Source organism: Ylistrum balloti, unplaced genomic scaffold (genome assembly GCF_031769215.1).
Source record: "Ylistrum balloti isolate Yb309-2 unplaced genomic scaffold, AGI_CSIRO_Ybal_v1 Utg369680, whole genome shotgun sequence".
NCBI classification, from domain to species: Eukaryota; Metazoa; Mollusca; class Bivalvia; order Pectinida; family Pectinidae; genus Ylistrum; species Ylistrum balloti.
Genome location: NW_026781921.1, coordinates 353,305 through 376,373, shown reverse-complemented (window position 1 = coordinate 376,373; position 23,069 = coordinate 353,305). Strand labels below are relative to the sequence as shown.

The 23,069-nt window shown below is 36.0% G+C and overlaps 1 protein-coding gene across 1 annotated transcript; it reads left to right on the top strand.

Annotated features, from left to right (window-relative positions):
• Positions 1 to 993: 993 nt before the first annotated feature.
• On the top strand, positions 994 to 13,306 carry LOC132564416 (zinc finger and SCAN domain-containing protein 21-like). Its single transcript, XM_060229071.1, has 9 exons — positions 994 to 1,054; positions 2,558 to 2,609; positions 5,262 to 5,326; positions 10,069 to 10,383; positions 10,505 to 10,646; positions 11,368 to 11,466; positions 11,880 to 12,035; positions 12,530 to 12,629; positions 12,875 to 13,306. The coding sequence occupies exons 1-9, from the start codon at positions 994 to 996 to the stop codon at positions 12,926 to 12,928; spliced, it is 1,044 nt and encodes a 347-aa protein (XP_060085054.1). The 3' UTR covers positions 12,929 to 13,306.
• Positions 13,307 to 23,069: the final 9,763 nt, after the last annotated feature.

The window sequence follows — 23,069 nt, the reverse complement described above, 5'->3', positions numbered from 1 at the left end:
ATATAAATCTATATATCTATTTATTTGAAAATGTATTTTTAAGAGTTTCGTTAGACGTTCTCTACACAACCTTGTTTTTCATCAAACTTTGGTTCATCATATTAATCTATCTAAACTTTGCTATATAATGCCATACTCCTGAATATCTGGTGAGAATAGCGACTTTTAACGGAAAATAGGAACCCAACATCAGACTTCAGAGTCATTATTCAATAGCATGTTGATTCCATAATGCACTTTTAATGCGATGTATGAAAGTATGCAAATATCATACATTTAATAGAAAGAAAGAAAGAACGTAGAAAGAAAAAAAGAAAGAAAGAATGTAGAAAGAAAGAAAGAAAATCGATACAAACATTTTTAATTTTCCTTCATTCCACAATTGTCTGAGATGCAGTGTCCAGTAAGACTAAATACTGACCATTGTATTATAATCTAGTTTGACCGCTGAATGGACAGTCCGAAGCTGTATTACAGATATAAAAGTCTATTTACCTACACTGCCATTAAGTGGTAGTAAAACTAGGCTTTTCAAAAGTGGTGCTGACCTTACGACTTGGGCTATTGTCTGGAGGGTCAGAAGCCATTGTCCGGAGACAAGATTGACCACAAGTAGTACTGCCCACCGCCGGACATCGGGTGGGCGCGTAGGTGGTAAATTCGGGGGTACAGTTTTTACTGTAGGTATATATTGATGATACGGGGTGGACAGTTTGCACCGATGAGTCAGATGACCTTTCACTCACAGGTAAATCCTACGGTGGTTTTAGAAGTACCAATAGAGGGACGCGCGTGGCGTTGATCAACGGTAAATAAATATGCCAACCTGTTTCTGCTAATTACACCCAATTTAAATTTTGCTTATATACATAAAATGTCCATGACTTCAGGGACGGGGAATTTATCTCAGTCTGTTACCACGGCTATATATAAACGGTCAACACGAGATTAAACCCATCATAAGTTTACACGCACCCTGGACATATCGACACCATGCCGAAATCTTTCCTTATCCGAACTAATCGAGATATGAAACGAGATCACCGGACTATTGGTAAGACTTCATTTACATAATTATATATAAATACATACATACATTATATACTTTGGTCTCCCCTCGAGATTAAAATCAAACAAAATTACATAATTTGTATTTAGTTACAGGATTTTAATTTTATAAATTTACATGTTTATTTTAATCATTCTCTTCTGAAAGAAAGTAAATGACCGGGATATAATCGTACATGTATTTATATTTGTAACCTGATTTTTTTTGGTTTGTTTTTGTTTGTTTGTTGTTTTTTTTTTGTTTTGAAAAATATCAAACATTTAGTTTCTTAAATGGAAAAGGGGTACTTACATTGTGTACCTACTGAGTACATACAATACCAATTACAAAAAAAAACCAGTTTTCCATAACGATGTACAGTAAATTGTACATAAATTTATTTTGTAATTTTATTTGAAAATATGTGTAAAATATTAAACCATATGTATAAAAGAATGCGGATATAATGGTGTTATACAGCATACCCTAAATTAATATTTTATCTTCTTTTGTTTTATAAGACTTAAAGAAGCTAGACACTGATTATACATGTATCTGAACAAACCCTTTTCTTATTCCACATGGAAATCATTGACAGGTGTTATTTTTTAAATTATCAGTCAAATAAAAACGACCGCTTAAAATAGAATTAAATCTTAAGTCTGATATCTGTATGCTTTGTAAATGTACGTCGTATTTTTATGATAGAGGTCAAGAACTTTATATAAGTTTGATAAATTCCGCCAAATCTTTGTCTTTGTTTTTAAAATACATGTTTTAACGTAAATGAATTCCGGATTAATTAATTAATAAATCTAATAGAGTAAATCTCTCCTTCACTCGACCATCGGAATACTGACCGTAGGACCGAGTACAAAATATCTCTCTGTCTTTAATACAGTATTCAACTGGTCATGTCATCCAAATATTGAAAGTCATATCAAATCGTAAAAAAAACAAAATCCAAACTTTGATGAATTTTCAAATTACACCGAACCGTATATCCGGCCACACACTTTTATGAGTGTCTGAGAGAGGGATTAATTTTATCGGCGTTAGGGGAAAATTGATATGTGTTAAAGATGTTGATAATAGTAATAAACAAAACAATCCGCTTATGTAAGTTGTACATTATTAAAACAACGAGATTAAAACGTAATTTAATTTAAAGACAACATCTGTATGTCGTATATATTACATGTATATTTACGATATAAAATTATTATCAGTGAACGGCGTTGATATAAAAATTATGTATATCACTCAATAGGCAGAAAAAAAGCCGGACCTAGTCCTTGCTAGTGTTTTGATTAAGATAAGATAGAGGGACGACGGGAAGATTTACAAGTCATGTTTGGGTGTTCCAACCCCAAATCTGTAACAATTATTCTCATTTTCACACAAAATTTATCGAGTTATGCGTATAATGTTTCTATCAAACCGAGGCTGTCACATCATTTGTATATAGAAGTTACATACATGTTTAACAGATGTTTTAATATGGTGCAGTCGCGTTGTATGAGACAGCCCCCAGTATATCTCGCCCACTGATCACACCGTGGTAATCCAGAGAAAAAAAATACACTCAAATACACAAAACAGGTTTGCTTACAATAAATATTCGTATTTCCCATGATTTTTGACTGGATTTCAATTTATCACTTTCAGTTTGTTATCTTTGAAGTACTATATATAACTTACATTTTTCTTCTCTAGTGAAAACTTGGTTAAAGCTGAGGATCCGACTAAAAGTATTATATATTTTGGAAAAATAATCTTTAAAAAAAAGGATTTTCAAGCGACCTGAATAACAAACAGCGTGTTTCATCATTGATATGAATTTCAAGTTTTATTTACTTATATGTAATGTTGAAAATACAAATGTAAGTTCTTAATTTAAGGATGTCGGCGGAATTTATTTTTATGTATGATTAAACGACATTAATATCTAACCGATTAATTAACTTACGTACAGAAGGAAATTGTGTATCTTTTCTAATATAACAATTTAAAAACCAGGATTTATTTGAGCAATGCTGATATCAAGGACCTACGAAATACCATGAAATCATAATTAAGATGATATCATAGGTTTCTGGAGTTTGAAGCATAAATAGCATGCGTATTCAATGGAGCTATTTCTTACAAATGTAACGTTCGGAAAACTAATCTAAACTATACTAAACTTAACTTAACTTAACTTAACTTAACTTAACTTAACTTAACTTAACTTAACTTAACTTAACTTAACTTAACTTAACTAAACTAAACTAAACTAAACTAAACTAAACTTAACTTAACTTAACTTAACTTAACTTAACTTAACTTAACTTAACTTAACTTAACTTAACTTAACTTAACTTAACTTAACTACTTAAAGTTGTGTATTGTAATGGAAAGTATCTGATGGTTCAATGCAGCTACGATCGTCATTAATTTAATGTATGGTCTTTATCAATTTCATAGTAAACAAAGCAGTTCGACGTTGAAAAAGTGAAAGAGCTATCTCATTCTTTCTGTGGAAATCGTTTGGATCAAGTTCCGAGATTCATCGCTCGAAATTGTCCTGTCCATCATCTCCGCGCCCTAACCTCCACCCCTCATGGCTCAACCCCCTCTTCCTTCTTTCATCCTTACCCCAAGTTCCCTATTAATATATATGTATGTTCATGGCCTATCTGGTATAATTACTCTGTAATTGCAACATAAACACTCGGCCCTCAGACTGTCCCAAGCGTATCAGCTTTATTGGCTTGACCACAGAAGCTGATACTGACCATAGCTACGGTCACTGTCCGATGGTCACCATACATCACCAAACTCGGACATTACTAATGGCGATTTATTCCCACTTCAAACTCAAGGTGTCCGGTCACGAAAACAAAAGTTAACAAAGTCGGATATACGTGTGAATGAAATAGCCCGGACAGGAGCCAGATGGTCACTTAGGGTCCCTGGTGGTCAATTTATGGTCTGATGTTCAGTCTTTTAGCTAAGACATAAATGTGAACTTCTCTTCATTTTCAAATCATAAACAATTAAGTACCTCAGAAAAATATAAAGAGCATGAAAATATTAGCCAATCAGCATCGTGTAATCGTTTGGATAAAATGATTTGTATTTCATTCGAGTTCTAAAAAAAGTCACCACGTGACTCGAATGGTGACTAATAAAAACATTATTATTAAGATACATGACATCAACTATTTCAATTTCAAAAACGCTATCTTTATAAAGTCTTCTTCACAAAGGCACAAAAAACGGAACTCGGCAAATGTCTCGTGACGTCACAAAAAGTAAAGTTTTATCTGAATATGACGGCGCCGCTGTAATGCAGTATTGTGACTAAAATAATGCAAAAAAGAAAATGTGAAAATGAAGCAATCGGACAGCATTTAGAATGCCGTTACCTTTTACTGAAGTTTCTGTAATTTGATGTGAATGTAGTATGAGACCTGGCGACGTGCTTAGATAAATTGTATATAGTTTAACGAATTAATGATCACCACCAAAGTTTTATAATTTTTATTTGGTTTTGACGTATAAGTTTAATGATCTGCCAGTACTCGTTTCGTGCGAAGGTTTCAGTTTAAATTTCATATCAATTTCGGCTACACCGGTTGTATATTTATCTACCGATATAAAACGATTGGTTAGTTTTCTGTAGACCACAATACACACTTTACAGAGTACGTACCTGCCAAACACGTTAACACTGTGTCACTATGGCAAAGAAATTAAAGACCCGTTTCATGTTAATGTCACTTTGTTTAGTAAAATGTAGTGTCTGAATTTTCAGTAGATTTCCGATACCTGTTGTTTTGGTTTATTGAGTTGATATGACAACTAGCCGAGTTTAACTAACTGATGTGTAATACCCTTGATAATGTAGTATCGTGCCGGCGGTAACACAGTATCAAATTTCAGTGTAAAATGTATGAGATTGTTTTTAGTTGACAATTATCGGAGACCGCATACATCAAACCGAACGAGTTTGTGTCGGGAGATCTAATTGGTCCGCATATCATTAAAGGCAGGACAGGGATTAACATATACCCGTGTAATATTGGGATCGGATTTTAGTCTTTTACGGAATTACTTAGGAGAATAGACGGACTTCAAAACATATCAACTGGACCTTTACTGACCTGGGTCAATTGTCCGAAGTATCAAAGTCACCAGCGACCAGTAGTGTTTAAATAATTTCATTTAGTGGAGTTTTCCGGTGTAAGTGGCACACTTTCATCATCACCACATATAGGCTTTACTGCTACAGAGGTAAGTTAAACTGTTAAATGTTTTAGATGTTAGATTTACTTTTAAACAGATGTCCTGTTTTTCCAAATACTGAAATATTTCCAATGATAAAATAATATTTTTATCAAAATATCAATTGAATTATATTTTTATTAGTTTATCTTATGGTGAACTTGTGGTGTGTTAAGACGTTTAAATCCGTTACGACATATCATTTCAATCTCCAAAACTGTTATTGATATGTATAAAATTCATGTTGATGAATTTGTTATAACTCATATCAGCCTTATCATCACGCTCTTTCATTGTCAAAAACACAAAAACACGTTTATTGTTTTAATTTAATTTTTTATGACCGATTTACCGAAATAGATAATAATAGCACAATAATTTAAACTAACAAAATGTTTACATAACTACATCAAGTGCAGCCCTGAAAATAGACCAAAAATAGGTCGGTCTCTATGAAATATAAAATTAATAAAACTTAAAAAAAAAAATCCTTTTAACTAATTATCATTTTAAAATAGTTGTATTAGACGAATTTGCTTGTTTATTGTCATCTATCGGTTAGTGTGTTTGGAATTTTCGAATTTGAATATACAGGATTTTTCCGGCTGATTAAAACATGCATTACGCAAGATATAAATATTATCCAGAAACAGACTGTCCCATCCTGTCCGGATGATTTGTAATTTTTTTTGAAGATGCGCTTTGTTCCCTGTAATAACATTATAATACAATATACACTATCTAAATGCTGCATATCACAACGTGAAGTAATAAAAGCTCGGGGATATTTACCAACATAACAGTAATATACCGCCGATAACAGTTTATGAGACACTAGCATCACTAATATTAAGCATAGCTCAGTTGACTCTTACAGAAGATATATATATATATGTACTAAACCATGGTAGATCTATTGTTTTAAAATTGTCGTTTGTAATTGTTGTAAACAGAAGGACATTGTATGAGTTATTGTAATATGAGTGTTGTGTCCGTGATCTTTTGTATGTAATTGAGTTTTGTAATTGTTGTATGTGTAATTGTTGTATGTGTAATTGTTGTATGTGTAATTGTTGTATGCATTTTTGTATGTATTGTTGTATGTGTAGTTGTTGTATGTGTAATTGTTGTATGTAATTGTTGTATGTAATTGTTGTATGTGTAATTGTTGTATGTAATTGTTGTATGTGTAATTGTTGTATGTAATTGTTGTATGTGTAATTGTTGTATGAGTGATTGTTGTATGTAAATGTTGTATGTGTAATTGTTGTATGTAATTGTTGTATATGTAATTGTTGTATATGTAGTGATGTTGTATGTAGTTGTATGTAATTGTTGTATGTGTAATTGTTTTATGTAACTGTTGTATGTGTAATTGTTGTATGTAATTATTGTATGTAATTGTTGTATGTAATTGTTGTATGTGTAGTTGTTGTATGTAATTGTTGTATGTAATTTTTGTATGTAATTGTTGTATGTAATTGTTGTATGTGTAATTGTTATATGTAATTATTACTTACAGCCAAACGCTATTTTATACAATTACGGTATATGTAAAACATGAGGTTAGAATACCCACCACCTAACCACCTGTTTTAATACTAGTAAAATTAGACATGTAACATGCTGTATAGTGTACCAATTCTGGTCTGTCAACTGGATACACCTGATAAGAAGAAAAGTCAGAAATGAACATCAGTTATAGCGACATTTAAATATCTATGCTTATGTTGTGGTAGTTGGGTCATACGTGATATGATTTCTAAATTTTTTGTTTTCAAAAGAAAATAAATCTATAGTCTCTCCATATCTGAGAGTCTTCATTGATGAAGTGAATATTGTAATCCAACAGATATGATGTTGGAGATTGTCTACTGATCACTTCAAAAATATATGATATTTTTAATTTAAGTTTGTAATGTATAAGAGCTGAGCTGAAAATCAGAACCTATAGTAAAACTTGAAGTAAGAAATAGGGAGATAAGAACTCAATGTTTTGTTACATATTCTTTGGTTCTCTGTCTTTTCTTGGAATTTTCATTGTTCGTTCAGGATATGTTATTAAGGTATTGCCTTAAAATCATTAAGCAATATGACACATATCTCAGCGACTTTATAACAACCAGTTTCTGTTATTGAAATATACTTTTATCCATATGGTTCTTTATTCGAATCTTGTATTTGATCTTATGTTGAATATATATGTATGACATTGACTGACAATAATGCTGTTTTGTCCGTAACGTCCGACGGTAAAGGGAGGTATATGTTTTGGCGCCCTATACTGTTAAATTACATATTTTTTTTTGATGATCTGAGATCTAGCAGCCATACTCACTGATTGTCTCCAGATTTAATGTACTCTCCTGTAATCTGAAGTTTCAGTACCGTACTGTCAGTTCTTTTTACCGAACCTTTGTCCGTGAGACGAGATAAACTGAACTCCTCTTCGACCACCGACACTCAACATGAATATATCTGGGTAACATCAACAGTAGCAAGTCTGATACCAGGACGTTAAAACGGTTACCCTGACAACAAACCTACCGATAACAGTTACTATGGAAACGATCAACAATGTTGACATTGACTGGAAACGATAAACAACAATATAATCGACAAAAAAATCACAGGAAAACAACAACAAAAACAACGGCAACAATTATCCGAAACATCACAACTAAACATTCTTAATAATTTTTACGAAACTAAAAAAAATACGACACTAACATAAAAATGTTGTTCTTCATTACCATCGATTCAGTTAAGACCATATCGAAACAATACCCCTAACAATAACCCTAGCAACAACCCTATCAATAACCCTTACATAAAAGCCTAGTTGACCCCGACAACAAACCTAACGATAATTCTGGCAACAGTCATAGCAGTAATCCTCCCTTGAACTAAATAAACAACCCTAACTCCAAGTCTAACTCTTACAGTGAGAATAGCCCAAGAAATAACCCTAACAACACCATAAATCATGGACCAACGATACCCTACCATTAACCCTGGTAAAACCATTGAAAACACCATTTGCCATGGACCAACACTCTGTATTGTTGGTACATTATGATGTCATACATGTTTATATAAAATAAATCGGGAGAAGCTATTTGACATCTGACATGTCACGATGACACGTTGATGTGTTTACTATGTTTGTGTGGGTTGTTGACACAATGCAGAGCGAATACAGACCGAATCGAACAGGTCATACTTCCGGTTTTCCAGCTCTTCCTCTCGCTAAATATGAAACTGTTGAAAACCAATGTGTGTGTGTGTGGCTTATAAGTCCGCCTGTTGATATTTCAAAAGCGTATACTTGTTTATTTGTAACAAACGTTGTTTATAATTCAAATATCCACGCCTTTTATATATCCCTGTAATTTCTATGATAATTTTCAGTTTCTTATTTTAAAAAGCAACCGTGGTTATGGTTTTGTATATGGGTGTAGATGTGTTTGTCGCGGTTCCGGGCAATACTGTCACGTGTTTTACTTTTACATGATGTAAATGACTTAAAAAAAACCAAATATGTCTTCATTTCAATTTCATCTGTTAGAGTCGTTTTAAACACGTTTTAATGACGTCATTATGACGTAAATGATATTCATAATTTAAAAAATATTCTTGACGGTCACATTTTTTCTAAAAAGAAATGAAATCCCGTTTTATTTTTGAATTTAAATATGGTATTGCTCTTTAACGTCATGGTTTTCAGATTGTTCTGAGAAAGTGTTTTACAGCAACGTTGACACTGATAAGACTAGTATATCATGACAGAAACATCTACCCGATGGCGGGTAATCTGTCCCTTTATTGTCCCTCCCTGTCGTCCCTCATCTCGGACGTAACGTCAGAGCTTCTGTGCAATGAGAGGTTGACTGATTTGACCTCGAAGAGTTTGTGGAGAAGTCGGGTCGCTCTCAACACTGAGTCCAACATTTGTTGACATACAAATATTGTGGCCTCTGAGTGTTTTTAAATCCTTTTATAGTGGAGAAAATGAGTTGTAATAACACTAGTGCAGCACTCAGGCGCGTTCGAGTAGGCTTGCTCTTAGAGATATCGACGAGACGAACGGAAGCTTAACACAAGTGGTTCCATTGATGATCAATTAAACTTATCTGTAAAGGCAAGTACTTCGTCCATTTTAAATGGTAATCAATTATTAGGATTGTCATTCACAAAAAGTGGAGTGCTCTCGAGCCTCGCAAGGCACCCGAAGACAAACAGAATGTCTACCAGTGCGACTGGAGCTGGGATCCGAGTCGTAGTCTTGTACAAGTTCTCTTAATGGGTTTTTATGTGATATCCAAGTTCTGTTTTAGAAGTTACAATTATATATATTAACGATTATATACAGAGAAGGGCTATACAATTTGTGCAAAAGGACGCGTTTCTGAAACCTGATTGCACGGTTTGTGACTGGTACGGTCCGAGAGAACAATGATGACGTCACTGCAGCCAACAAGCCCAGGTGCTGTCATCGCATTTAGTTTTAGAGTTAGTAAGGGGTCATCGAGTACTAGTCTGGCCCCTTCACCGTGCCGTGTACAGAACAGTCTCTAATGTATTAACACACACGCGCCGATATGATGGCTAATTTTGTTTATTTTCTGACGTACATGACAAGCATGGCGTCATCTCGATCAAATTGATTTATATTTTACGAACAATTAACCTCATATATTTTGCGCTAACATTTGACTGAATTATTTATTTTAAACAAACATTTTTTACAGATCAACCGATTGTTTATCCCTCATCACCGGAAGAAAGCAAACAGTGTTTCACAGACTCCATGGCTGCTATTTCACATCCGGTTTATTCTGCGAGCCCTATATCTGCCTTAACAAACTGGAGCGAAATGTACCCTATGGGTCATTCAAGGGCGTACTCCGTCGGCTCCCTAGGACTACCTCTTCAAACATGTCTGACTTTCAACGCGTACACTTTCAACCAATGGGGATCAGCGATGTACCCGACATTTGTACCAAGGGGAGGCAACTATGATTTACACGAAAAAAGAAACCGGAAGGATGAGAACAATAACGGAGGTAATATAATATGAACGTCGGTACATCGGTCAATGCAAGATAAATTGAAAAGTACTGTTCATGTATTTTTTCTGTAAAATTTACTACAAATCACACGATTCCTATTTTTCAATATCCACAGAATCTTTACCAGTTCGGAAGCCTCGATTTGATTTCGCCAATCTTGCAAAAGCGGCAACAGAGGGCGCTACAGACAGAAGGGATGGAACCGACATTGAGGCACAAATAATAAGTCACGTGATGATGAATATCGGCTCCCTGAGGTAAATATTACAATAATTATTATAGAAAGGCTCCATGAAATAGTGCTTGTCGTGGCCTTGAATAACGTTGTCTAAACTGATCACTGTTGTAAGTTTAACTATAAACCGGAAATCTGTCACTACCCAGGACTCTTTTTGATAAATTGATGCAATACTCCCCTTCATTAAAAGTCGTAGCGAATTGAAAGAAATACCCCCTACTACCCTCTGCTAATTCTAGATTGATTTCAGTGGTCCCTAATATTTGTCGAACATTTTCACAGAAAAATGGAACATCGCCCATCCCGTCATTCAGTCAACGGACAACAAACGGAAACTATCTTTTTTTTCGTCTACTGTTACATAATGATTTGTCCTAAATCTATATAGCGAAAAACTGAAGAAAAGAAAAATTCTCGTTATGAATTGTTTTGACTTGTTAGATTTATCTGAAAACTACACAACGTGAAAGTAGACTATATATTATTTCATTACAAAAAAGAAAGCATTATCAAAACTTCCGGGAACTTTTATCAAATGATGACTTATCCTCTACACTTAGATCCTGTGTAAGTGGTCTGTGTGTGCTGTGTGCTATGTATTTTCTATGTTTGTTGCTGTGTTTGTACTTCCACTGTAAATATATGCACTGTACTGATAAACCGTAAAGTTTAAAGTAAATAAACTGAACTGAACTGGAACTGAACTTAATAATGGTTAATGATTGATGTTTGTATTACAGATACAACCCTATGACCAGTAGTTTCAGTCCTGTTACGTCATCACCACGTGCTAACCCTGTCACCCCAAGTAAAAGGCCTCGTGGTAGAGGACCAGCTAGGTAAATAATTATGTCTATGAAATAGCGATAACTAACATTCAGCTTCACAATCCAGTATGGCCGCTTGTCAGCCATTTTGATTTTCTTATCAGTCCTTAATCAAAATTTAGAAAAGATCCATCTCTAGAAATATCGATAACACCTCATTCATTGCTGTCGATCTCTTCTTTCTGTCACTGTCCTCTCCTTTTTCATCGTCGCCATTGTCTTCTTTATCATTTCTCTGCTCACGTTTCTTGATCAATTTAAGAACCATATTTTTATTAAGCTAGTTACACCGTGTCCATTGATGTTTGATCAGCTTTCTTTTCTCTCATCATTATTATAACCCTACAATCTGATTGGTAGAATGAATTACGACTCCATTACTATGACATTTATATAATTGTCGTTCGACATTTTTTTTCTGTCAGGACTAAGAAAGAGTTTATCTGTAAGTACTGCGGAAGACATTTTACCAAATCCTATAACCTGCTGATCCACGAGCGGACACACACGGACGAGCGGCCCTATTCCTGTGAGATCTGTGGAAAGGCTTTCCGACGACAGGATCATCTCCGCGATCACAGGTATCACTAGTTTGATAACATGTTTCTCTCAATTCGAACTGTAAAACGATTTTTTATAATAATGTCAGCATTCTTTTAGAATTTTTTAATTAAGTCTTTCTGTATGTTTGTTATTTAATTTTCAATTCTCTTTCTATAACTGAGTACAATTTTTAAAAAAATCATAAATTATGAAAATTCAGTTTTGTTTTTATTTCTTTCTCAAATTACACGATATTGTTTTACCAACCATGGTATCAAATAACAATTGATTTTTTCTTATCGACATACACTTTTGATAACATATCATAATTAAACAGAATATGATTAGAGATCAGTTGCGATCAATTTCATTGAATATTTTATCGTTTAATCAACGGAAACCGAACACATAAAATGTTAACATGAGTAGCCTTAATAATGCACTGGGTAAGTAAGACACGTGGTCTGTATTTATCAAAATTAGTTTATACTTTGAAACAGATGAAGGATGAGTTTTTTCTTTTTTTTCTCAGGTATATCCATTCCAAGGAAAAGCCGTTTAAATGTACGGAATGTGGGAAAGGATTTTGTCAGTCACGAACCTTAGCCGTACACAAAACGCTTCACTTGCAGGTAAGTTAGTAGGTAGATATATGTATTTTGATAATTTCCAAGCAAATGTATTTTTGGCTGAATTTGTAAAAAAAAGAATGACATTTTCTTGGTCATTATTAAGTAAGCCTTTAATGAGACGACTTGAATATTGTTTATTTGAATATATACCTAAAATCATCCTAACGTCACCCACCGCTGTGTATTGTCTTCAATGTATACAGCGAACTGACACTGATTACAATTTTAATGTCTTCTCTTTCCAGCAACAGAATGGCCAAACACCCACAAAACCGCTTAAACTTTGCAAGACAACGTGATTAAAGTCAACAATGCTGTGAAATGTGACCTCCTATTTAATCATGACGTCATAAGCCAAGTTTCCAGAAATGGCAGACGTTGAGAAATGCTTTTCCGGCCAAATCTCGCCAGTTTTACATCGTATACCAATCGGAAACGAGACTTGATAGTCGCTTTTCAAGGAGACCAGCACCGCGGCAAATTTGTCACGTGACATGAACGCTCCAATAAATAGCGAACTCTCGTGAAAGTGATGTGTATTTTGAAAAATCACATACAATTCAGGATAAACATCTATCATTAATGGTACCTCGGATATGTTGAATATTGTAATATATCCCCCCTCATCATCAAGGTTGTGACTAAATATATATAATTATGTATTTATTACTTCTATTTGTACGAGTGAATCATGTAAAGGAATTAGGAGATAAATGAATGTGTGTGACATCCTCACATAACTCAGTGTATGATAAAAACTCGAAACGCATTTCCGTGCATTTTGATGTGACGTCATATCAACTTACAAAATAACGAGGTTTTATCAATTACACAATTTCTGGAACGCAACATTACTTTTATCGGAAGTCTTACATGCGAGTGTGTATTTACATATTTGTGTGACGTCATGCTGCTTACATGAAAGTACGATATGTAGATTTATTAAAAAAAAATATATAAAAATGAAAATTAAATGATACTTATGATTTGGTAGAAATTCTAGTCAAGTTTTTAAATTACTAATATATGTATCACACCCTTGTTTAACCTTGTCTGCATGCTAAGAATCATGTTTGAAATTGGACCTTTGCGAATTATTCTGATGGTCGCAATCATATACACCAAACTATAATGCGATGATTATTGGAAACACATTGACGGGTTTTTAAACAACTAGTTAAAAATAGGAATCACTTTATTCCAGACTTCAGCATCCGTGAGAGTCATGTGTATAAACCGGATGTCAGATTTGAAACTGTCTGATCTCGGAATTTAGTCGCCTGCGATACATTTACAAACGGTGTATGTAAATAAGATAAATGGGATTGTTTATGATGAATATCATATCGGTCTCGCTGACCACATATATGATTGTTAACACAGTAGATACAAGTTATATTTTTCTCCATACGGTAAAATATCTATAAAAAAATCTATGAATATTTCTTTAACACCAATCCGTCTAATTATTATAACTTATAACCGGGACCACTTGTACCATTAAGGTGATTTTTTTTCTTGCTTTCATTTGACTTTGTCATAATGATACTCCACCAGGTTTCTTGTTTCTTATTCAAGGTCGTTTCTATTTTTAGAACAATAATTTGACATTTGATGTGCTCGGTTTACAGTGATTTTTTCACATTATGTGCTATTTTTCATTATTTATAAGGTCATGTTTATGTATTAATGTGCTATTTCGGTCGTGTTTGATATTACAAGTTATACATATGTGCTTGCGAGTAAAGTGTTGACATGAATGACTGTGTGTTTGTGCTTTACTTAAATACGTGTATATGTCTCATTACTGATACGTTTGTTTAATTGTCGCGTTTTTCCAGTAAATATAAATTTACTGATATACCTTTTTTGTAAAAGATATATCTGAAAGAATTTTTCAAGAGAAATAACCCGAAAATTTCGTTTTTCCCTCCAGAGAAATCTACCATTTGCTTATCACTAAAATTTTGATATGGATAGTTATGTGCCAGGAATTTGTTGTACTTTTCCATATACATCGATATTCAGGAAACTATAAGTCAATTTCATCAGTTTTGTACGAAACGGAAATGTCAATGGTCAGTGTTCTGGTGTGTGGTATTTATATTGCATATTGCAACCTGTTGTTATTATTTTACTTTAATAATAAAAAATATGTTCAAATAGATATCAGCATTTCTTTATTGTTTTTTTTGTAGCAAATAACTGGAGACATTGAAAACAGAACAATCGAGATTTAATAATGATTTTGTACGTCGTTCTCTATATAATTTGTATAATTTACGAAACGAAACACAAACGAAACGAAAATTCATTGAAACGAAAAGAAATCATTCTTTATCCATACATCATTTAAAGTGTCACGCCAAGTTGTCTTGTCTAGTACAGAATGTTTCTTAAAAGCAAAACATCATATTTTATGCATCGCCTGTCTTCGTAATTGCTGTTACTTTGTATATTTCGGCAAGAGTTTGTGCCATCTGGAGAATATAGACGGACGATCAATTCACGAGACGGACCTTGCATGTGTACATTTGACGGAACAAACAGAAATTAACAGACTGTGGCACTAATAATAACAATCTTGCAATAAAATGAAGGACAGTTTACCAATTGTTAAGTAAATTAAAATATATATTGATACGGCATGTGTTTCCGACTACACAGTACTGTTACCTCCCAAACCAGCCGAGAGTCTCTATCTGTTACCTCCAAAACCAGCCGAGAGTCTCTATCTGTTAACTCCCGAACCAGCCGAGAGTCTCTATCTGTTACCTTCCGAACCAGCAGAGAGTCTCTATCAGTTACCTCCCAAACCAGCCGAGAGTCTCTATCTGTTACCTCCCGAACCAGCCGAGAGTCTCTATCTGTTACCTCCTGAACCAACAAGAGTCTCTATCTGTTACCTCCCGAATCAGCGAGAGTCTCTATCTGTTACCTTCCGAACCAGCGAGAGTATATATCTGTTTCCTCCCGAACCAGCGACAGTCTCTATTTGTTACCCTCCGAACCAGCCGAGAGTCTCTACCTCTTTTTCCTCCCGAATCAGCGAGAGACTCTCTCTCTTTTTCCTCCCGAACCAGCGAGAGTCTCTATCTGTTACCTCCCGAACCAGTTAGAGACTCTCTCTCTCTTTTTCCTCCCGAACCAGCCGATAGTCTCTATCTGTTACCTCCCGAACCAGCCGAGAGTCTCTATCTGTTACCTCCCGAATCAGCGGGAGTCTCTATCTGTTACCTCCCGAACCAGTTAGAGTCTCTCTCTCTTTTTCCTCCCGAACCAGCCGATAGTCTCTATCTGTTACCTCCCGAACCAGCCGAGAGTCTCTATCTGTTACCTCCCGAATCAGCGGGAGTCTCTATCTGTTACCTTCCGAACCAGCAGAGAGTCTCTATCAGTTACCTCCCAAACCAGCCGAGAGTCTCTATCTGTTACCTCCCGAACCAGCCGAGAGTCTCTATCTGTTACCTCCTGAACCAACAAGAGTCTCTATCTGTTACCTCCCGAATCAGCGAGAGTCTCTATCTGTTACCTTCCGAACCAGCGAGAGTATATATCTGTTTCCTCCCGAACCAGCGACAGTCTCTATTTGTTACCCTCCGAACCAGCCGAGAGTCTCTATCTTTTTCCTCCCGAATCAGCGAGAGACTCTCTCTCTTTTTCCTCCCGAACCAGCGAGAGTCTCTATCTGTTACCTCCCGAACCAGTTAGAGACTCTCTCTCTCTTTTTCCTCCCGAACCAGCCGATAGTCTCTATCTGTTACCTCCCGAACCAGCCGAGAGTCTCTATCTGTTACCTCCCGAATCAGCGGGAGTCTCTATCTGTTACCTCCCGAACCAGTTAGAGTCTCTCTCTCTTTTTCCTCCGGAACCAGACGAGAGTCTCTATCTGTTACCTCCCGAACCAGCCGAGAGTCTCTATCTGTTACCTCTCGGACCAACAAGAGTCTCTATCTGTTACCTCCCGAACAAACAAGAGTCTCTATCTGTTACCTCCCGAACCAGACGAGAGTCTCTATCTGTTTTCTACCAAACAAGCCGAGAGCCTCTATCTGTTACCTCCCGAACCAAAAAGAGTCCCTCTCTGTTTCCTCTCGGACCAGCGAGATTCTCTATCTGTTACCTCCAGAACCAGCCGAGAGTATGTATCTGTTACCTCCCGAACTAGCGAGAATCTCTATCTGTTACCTCCCGAACCAACAAGAGTCTCTATCTGTTACCTCCCGAACCAGCCGAGAGTCTCTATCTGTTACCTCCCGAACCAGCCGAGAGTCTCTATCTGTTACCTCCCGAACCAGCCGAGAGTCTCTATCTGTTACCTCCCGAACCAGCCGAGTCTCTATCTGTTTCCCCCCGAACCAGCGAGAGCTATTCTAGTACAATGTCATTTCAACAAAACGTTCTGATCTTTATACATATAATGTTTTTGTAAAACGAAATGTTAAAATAATAACTATCTGTCACTTATTCACTAGATCGCAATTTCTGCACGAGCGATTTAGATGTGAAAATAAAGACATTATATTGAAGCAAAAACAACAACGAAATAAAAAAAAAATAGAAAAGTTCAGAATGCGGAAAAAAATTTACAGGTTCAGGTAGCTCATAGTCATTCTAAATCAAGGTTTTTTTAATATATAAAATTTGAACTTAAACATATATCAAAGAATTTGAAATAATCACCATAGAAACGACGCATGTATTTAAATGATTTAATGCATTTAACAGCAAGGTAAATATCGGATTATATAGTTAGCTATATTTTTAATTACAATCATCTAATAATTATAGTGACTTTGACAAGTTTTCATTTAAAATAACAACATAATTAAATATGTGATTAATTATGACTCAGGTGAGTGTGGGTGTGTCTGTGTAAATGACTTTGGTGTACGTACATATCTTAATGGCTATTTTATACACCCAACTCAACACGGAAAATCCAGGTACGCCGAGAGCGGAGGAGTTTGCCTAAAATTTATGATCGAAATTTAAATTTTGAGTAAATCTTTGATCGGTAAGCAAAACGGGAGCTCACCACCTGAACGGAAATAAAAGGAAATGGAGACTGCCGTAAACGGGTCTATTGCCACAAGTTGATCGTTAATGTCGTATAAATTAAACTGCCGTGTAATTGATGTGGACGACTAACTCGGTTTAAACAGCTCGGGATATGTTCAAAGGACATATTTGTTTTGGGAAAGAGATTAACATATGTTTGAGGAACTTCTAGCACAAATTTAACAAAGGCCTGTTACAGTTGTAAACACGCTCAGCCCGTTTTGATCTCAGCTTGCCAATAAACAAGATGAAATTCTTAAGTAAATAATACTACCTCCCCGTTTTAAGCAGATCGCTTTGATGGTTTAATGATATGTAAATTAATGGACGGACCTTTGTACATATTTCGTTTCTAACAGGTTTACACAACGTAATAAGTTGTTTTTTTCTTTCATTTCTCTCTTTAAACGAAACATAAATTCCGTACTTGCTATTTACACCGTCGGAAGTGAAAGAAAACGTTAATGATTGTCGATCGACTCTCAGTGAGATCACGTGACCAAGACGTCAGCCATATTTATATAACACCAATGGGTTGATTTACAAGATTATTAAGAGTTTAAAGTTTTGGTCGGGTTATTTTTTGATTACGAAGAATATAATTTTTCGGAAGTTTTTTCACCAAAATATCTATAAAAGTATTCATCGTTCAAAGCATTCAAGCAATCATACAATTTCATATTTCATTCATGATAAGATTGTCGTGAATATATTTCCACCATCTTCCTTCCTACATTTGTTCCCCTCAGATGTCATCTTTATGTGATTCTTTAAAATAAGTTCATCAAAACCTACAAATGTATCACATTTTTATCCACAAACGATAAAAGAAGTATACTACATATGTATTTTGTTTCTTGAATACTTTTGCGTTGAGACTTTGCTAACGATATTCCCGAGAGTCGCGCGAGAGTTGACATGTTCCAGTCCCACGAAGAATCTGCTGCCATCAATGGCCCAATCAGAGATAAGCACAGTCTATAAAACACTAGAGACGTTATTAAATTAAATATCCCTGACGATGCAAGCTCCCATTAAGATAGCAACCGTAACCTGAGGGATGTTTATCTAGGGCTGTCCTGTAGCCGATCCTAGTTAGACCGACCAGATGGACCCTGTCAATGTACCTCTGATGACCATAAACCACGTCATCGGTTTATATACGACATTTATGGAAAAAAAATTCTTAGATATGACTGCCGAGTAAAAGGGATACTTTTTTTTGTTTTCTTTTTGTTTACAATGTCTTCTCCATGTTGTTAAGTAAGATATGTAGAGACAGTTGTAAATAACACCAAATGATAAGAAACTGTATGAAATAAGTTAGCAATATTTTATATATACGTTTTTGTTTTGACTAAGTCACTAAAACCACATTAGACGTTAAACATGTTTATTGTATAATCTGTTTCTATAGATCCTTGTTTTGATTGTACGTATACCATATTTCTATCAATATCTTGTATCTAGCTTAAGCTCTACGATGGTAGAAAAAAGTATAAATATTGGAGGATAGTGTTACCTCCCACTCAGTCTTCGCATTTGATAATTTTGATTAATAAGTCAAATGTATTAGCTGTATATTACACTGTAACTAAGTTAATAAACTTGACGCGCGTGCTTGAATAACAACGGTTCACTACGTTACACCAGAGACGTATATAACACAATGTTACTACATAGTGACTACCATCCGCGTCAATGGTTAGTTTGATTTATACTGCCCCCTCTCACCCTCGTTATACTATCAAAATGGATATATTTTTCTACGAGCTGAATTATTTAACTTCCCATATCAATTCAAATTCTGTTTTTATATAGTGTTACATAGCTCGAAGAAGTCTTCCCACTAACACAATGTGCTATATATGTCTCTGGTTACACGTTTATTTATAATTTCTTTGGTGTTAGACAGGGTAGATGACTGGTTCTTCAATTATTCTCTGGGGTTGTTTTATGTACAGATGAAATATATTTTGGAACATAAAGAGGTATGTGATCGTTAGAAGTTTCTGATATTATACATTGCTTGGTGGTCGAGTGGCGTAGTGGTAAACTCACTCGCCTTTCACGTTGGTGTCTGGTGCTCGATTTCCGGAACGGACGTGAGAAGGGAAGGGGTCACCTGCCCGACTCATGGGTTTTTCCCGTACTTCGGTGTTCACAATATAAGACCTTCTCGCGCTTTCACCGCGACCACAAAGAATGATTAATATTTGCTGGAATATTTTTTCTCGTTTAATGTAAAATAATAAAATTTTATTTTTTAAAACTACGTTAAAGATTAGTGAAAAATATGAGCGTTTTGTTAATGTGTATCTGTATTAATGTGTAGCCTTAAAGTATCTTTATGAATTTCATACGCGAAGAGATTTTTTACAAAATACGTGAATTTCATGGGATAGTTTGAAAGTAAAATTCAAATTCTTTTAAAACTCCAATATTCGTAACTTTCAATGAAAAAAAGAAGATATATATAGTTGAAATTAACTTATATGAGAAATATTCAAGGTAATATCGTGCGTTAACATTCATTTTTCGTAAGCATGCCTCCATTTATGATCTTTGCCGAACCGAAGCCGGAAACTATTTTAGACCTTTCCTTGAGAAGTCGGGTTTTATACATACACTAATACATTCTATTTAGACTATGCAGTGAGCCCTCGAATGACACCTGCATTTCCCCTGTGATGTGACGCCGCGAAAAGCACGCAGCGCGTGTGACATCGCACTTTGCCTGTGAACGCGCTTACTACACCTGTATATTTTAGGATGGAGGGTGGTCACGTGTTTTTGTCGTGAACTTCGTATAACATCGGTTTCTATTTTAAGTGAGACCCACTTGTATTATTATTTATTTGATTTGTATCACACAAAGTGTTTCTTAATAGATACTACTAAACTCAAGTATATTTCAAACTATCACTTGGAAATTGTCTCAGATTCTTTTTAGATTCTCGTAAATTTACCAAATAATGCGTCTATTGGGTACTTAATTTTCACACGAGGTGAAAGATAATTTGTTGCCGAGTGAGGAAAAGTCATATCCCACGGCGACCACTTGCAAGTTACATTAATCTTGGGACAATTTTTTTTTAACCAAGTCCCAGGCTATGCTTTGTTTATCTAAGAACTACTGCTGACCTCTGTGTCCCCTCCCTGATAATTATTGCCGTTTAAATTGCGTATACATCAAACGTGCTTGTACAGCTCCCAAACAATCTGAGGTCAAAAGGTTAATACCGATTGTTTCTGGCAGAAAGTTTATCACGTAGAGTGACCTCCCTTACCCGTTATCTGGGACTTACAACGCCGGACCAGTAAGGGCAATCTGCGGAGTATTTGTCGGGAGGAGGAACATGAGGGGCTATCTTCTCATGTACATAGGTTAAGACACGTCAAAAAAAGGAAACAAAAATAAACAAGACTTATCTACAGAAAGATAGACCTTTCTTATCAACTCAATGGGGGATTTGTCCTACTGTCAAACATTTACGATAAAAAATTGTGGACTCTATTCTGCTCTTCTCAGTCTTATTCGTGTAAAAACAAGAAGAAGAAGAAAAATAATGCAATTAAACTTTTTCAATGATAGACTAATTAAAACAATTACTGATATAAATGCTTACATGATTATTTTGTATAGATTTTATCACTCTGCAACACCAAAGGAAATGTTAGTGTCGGGTACAATTTGGGGGAGGGCGTGGCACTCCCTATCGACTGATCGATAGTGGAAATATGGATGGCAGTGAAAAATCATTCTTTCCTTCTCTCCTTTCTTCCTCCTCAAATTCAAAAGTAATGATATCATATTTATTTGGTTGGTCAAAAAATAACTTTCAGCTTGAAGGAATGATAAAAGCAAATTTCAACATCGGTTTCCTCATAAAGTAGCAGATATTTGGAATCGGCGTGCCTATTAACGACAGACCATTTTAAACGAAAAATAGGCGCGGAAACGTTCTGGATTAATTTTAATATCGGTTGGGATAGGGTCAGTTTATATGGGCGATTTTGGTCCTGGTGTTGTTGGGGAATCAGTAGTAGAGATGAGACCAGACAAACGGTAGATATGTGCCTGGGGGAGTGGCGAGAGGTAGTTCTGCAATAAAGCATGCCATCAAATATCTCCTCTCTACTAAAACATTAAACCGTTTTTGTTTATGATAAGGAACTCCACGTGTCTGTCATCTCTGTCAAGCTCCGACAAAAACCAAATGTTAGTAGGTTGTCATCGGTAGGTACAGCGGGGCTGGTCAGGTGCCGGTCAGCCTCTTTGATGGTAAGCAGTTATGTTAATGTTTTATCGGATCTCTACCTAATAAAATAGTTTGCGTCGATCACCGAGCACCTGCATACTGTACCTCCCGACCACCGCGTACCTCTGTATACTGTACCTCCCAATTACCGAGTACCTCTGTATACTGTACATCCCGATTACCTCTGTATAATGCACTTCCCAATCACCGAGTACCTCTGTATACTGTACCTCCCGACCACCGCGTACCTCTGTATACTGTACCTCCCAATTACCGAGTACCTCTGTATACTGTACCTCCCAATTACCGAGTACCTCTGTATACTGTACCTCCCGACCACCGCGTACCTCTGTATACTGTACCTCCCGATTGCCGAGTACCTCTGTATACTGTACCTCCCGACCACCGAGTATCTCTGTATACTGTACCTCCCGACCACCGAGTACCTCTGTATACTATACCTCCCGATTACCTCTGTATACTGTACCTCCCGATCTCCCGATCACCGAATACCTCTTTATACTGCACTTCCCAATCACCGAGTACCTCTGTATACTATACCTCCCGATCACCGATTACCTCTGTATACTGTACCTCCCGATCACCGAGTACCTCTGTATACTGTACCTCCCGATTACCTCTGTATACTGTACCTCCCGATTGCCGAGTACCTCTGTATACTGTACCTCCCGACCACCGAGTACCTCTGTATACTGTACCTCCCGACCACCGAGTACCTCTGTATACTGTACCTTTCGATTGCCGAGTACCTCTGTATACTGCACTTCCAGATCACCGAGTACCTCTGTATACTGTACCTCCCGATCTACCGATCACCGAGTACCTCAATATACTGTACCTTCCGATTGCTGAGTACCTCTGTATACTGTACTTCCCGACCACCGATTACCTCTGTATACTGCACTTCCCGATCACCGAGTACCTCTGTATACTGCACTTCTCGATCACCGAGTACCTCTGTATACTGTACCTCCCGACCACCGAGTACCTCTGTATACTGCCCTTCCCGATCACCGAGTACTTCTGTATACTGTACCTCCCGATCACCGAGTACCTCTGTATACTGTACCTCCCGACCACCGAGTACCTTTGTATA

Coding starts and splice junctions, on each gene's coding strand:
- LOC132564416 (XM_060229071.1), top strand. CDS start 994: ATGCCGAAATCTTTCCTTATCCGAACTAATCGAGATATGAAACGAGAT. Junction 2,610..5,261: donor CGCCCACTGATCACACCGTG/GTAATCCAGAGA, acceptor AATTTCATTTAG/TGGAGTTTTCCGGTGTAAGT. Junction 10,384..10,504: donor GGATGAGAACAATAACGGAG/GTAATATAATAT, acceptor CAATATCCACAG/AATCTTTACCAGTTCGGAAG.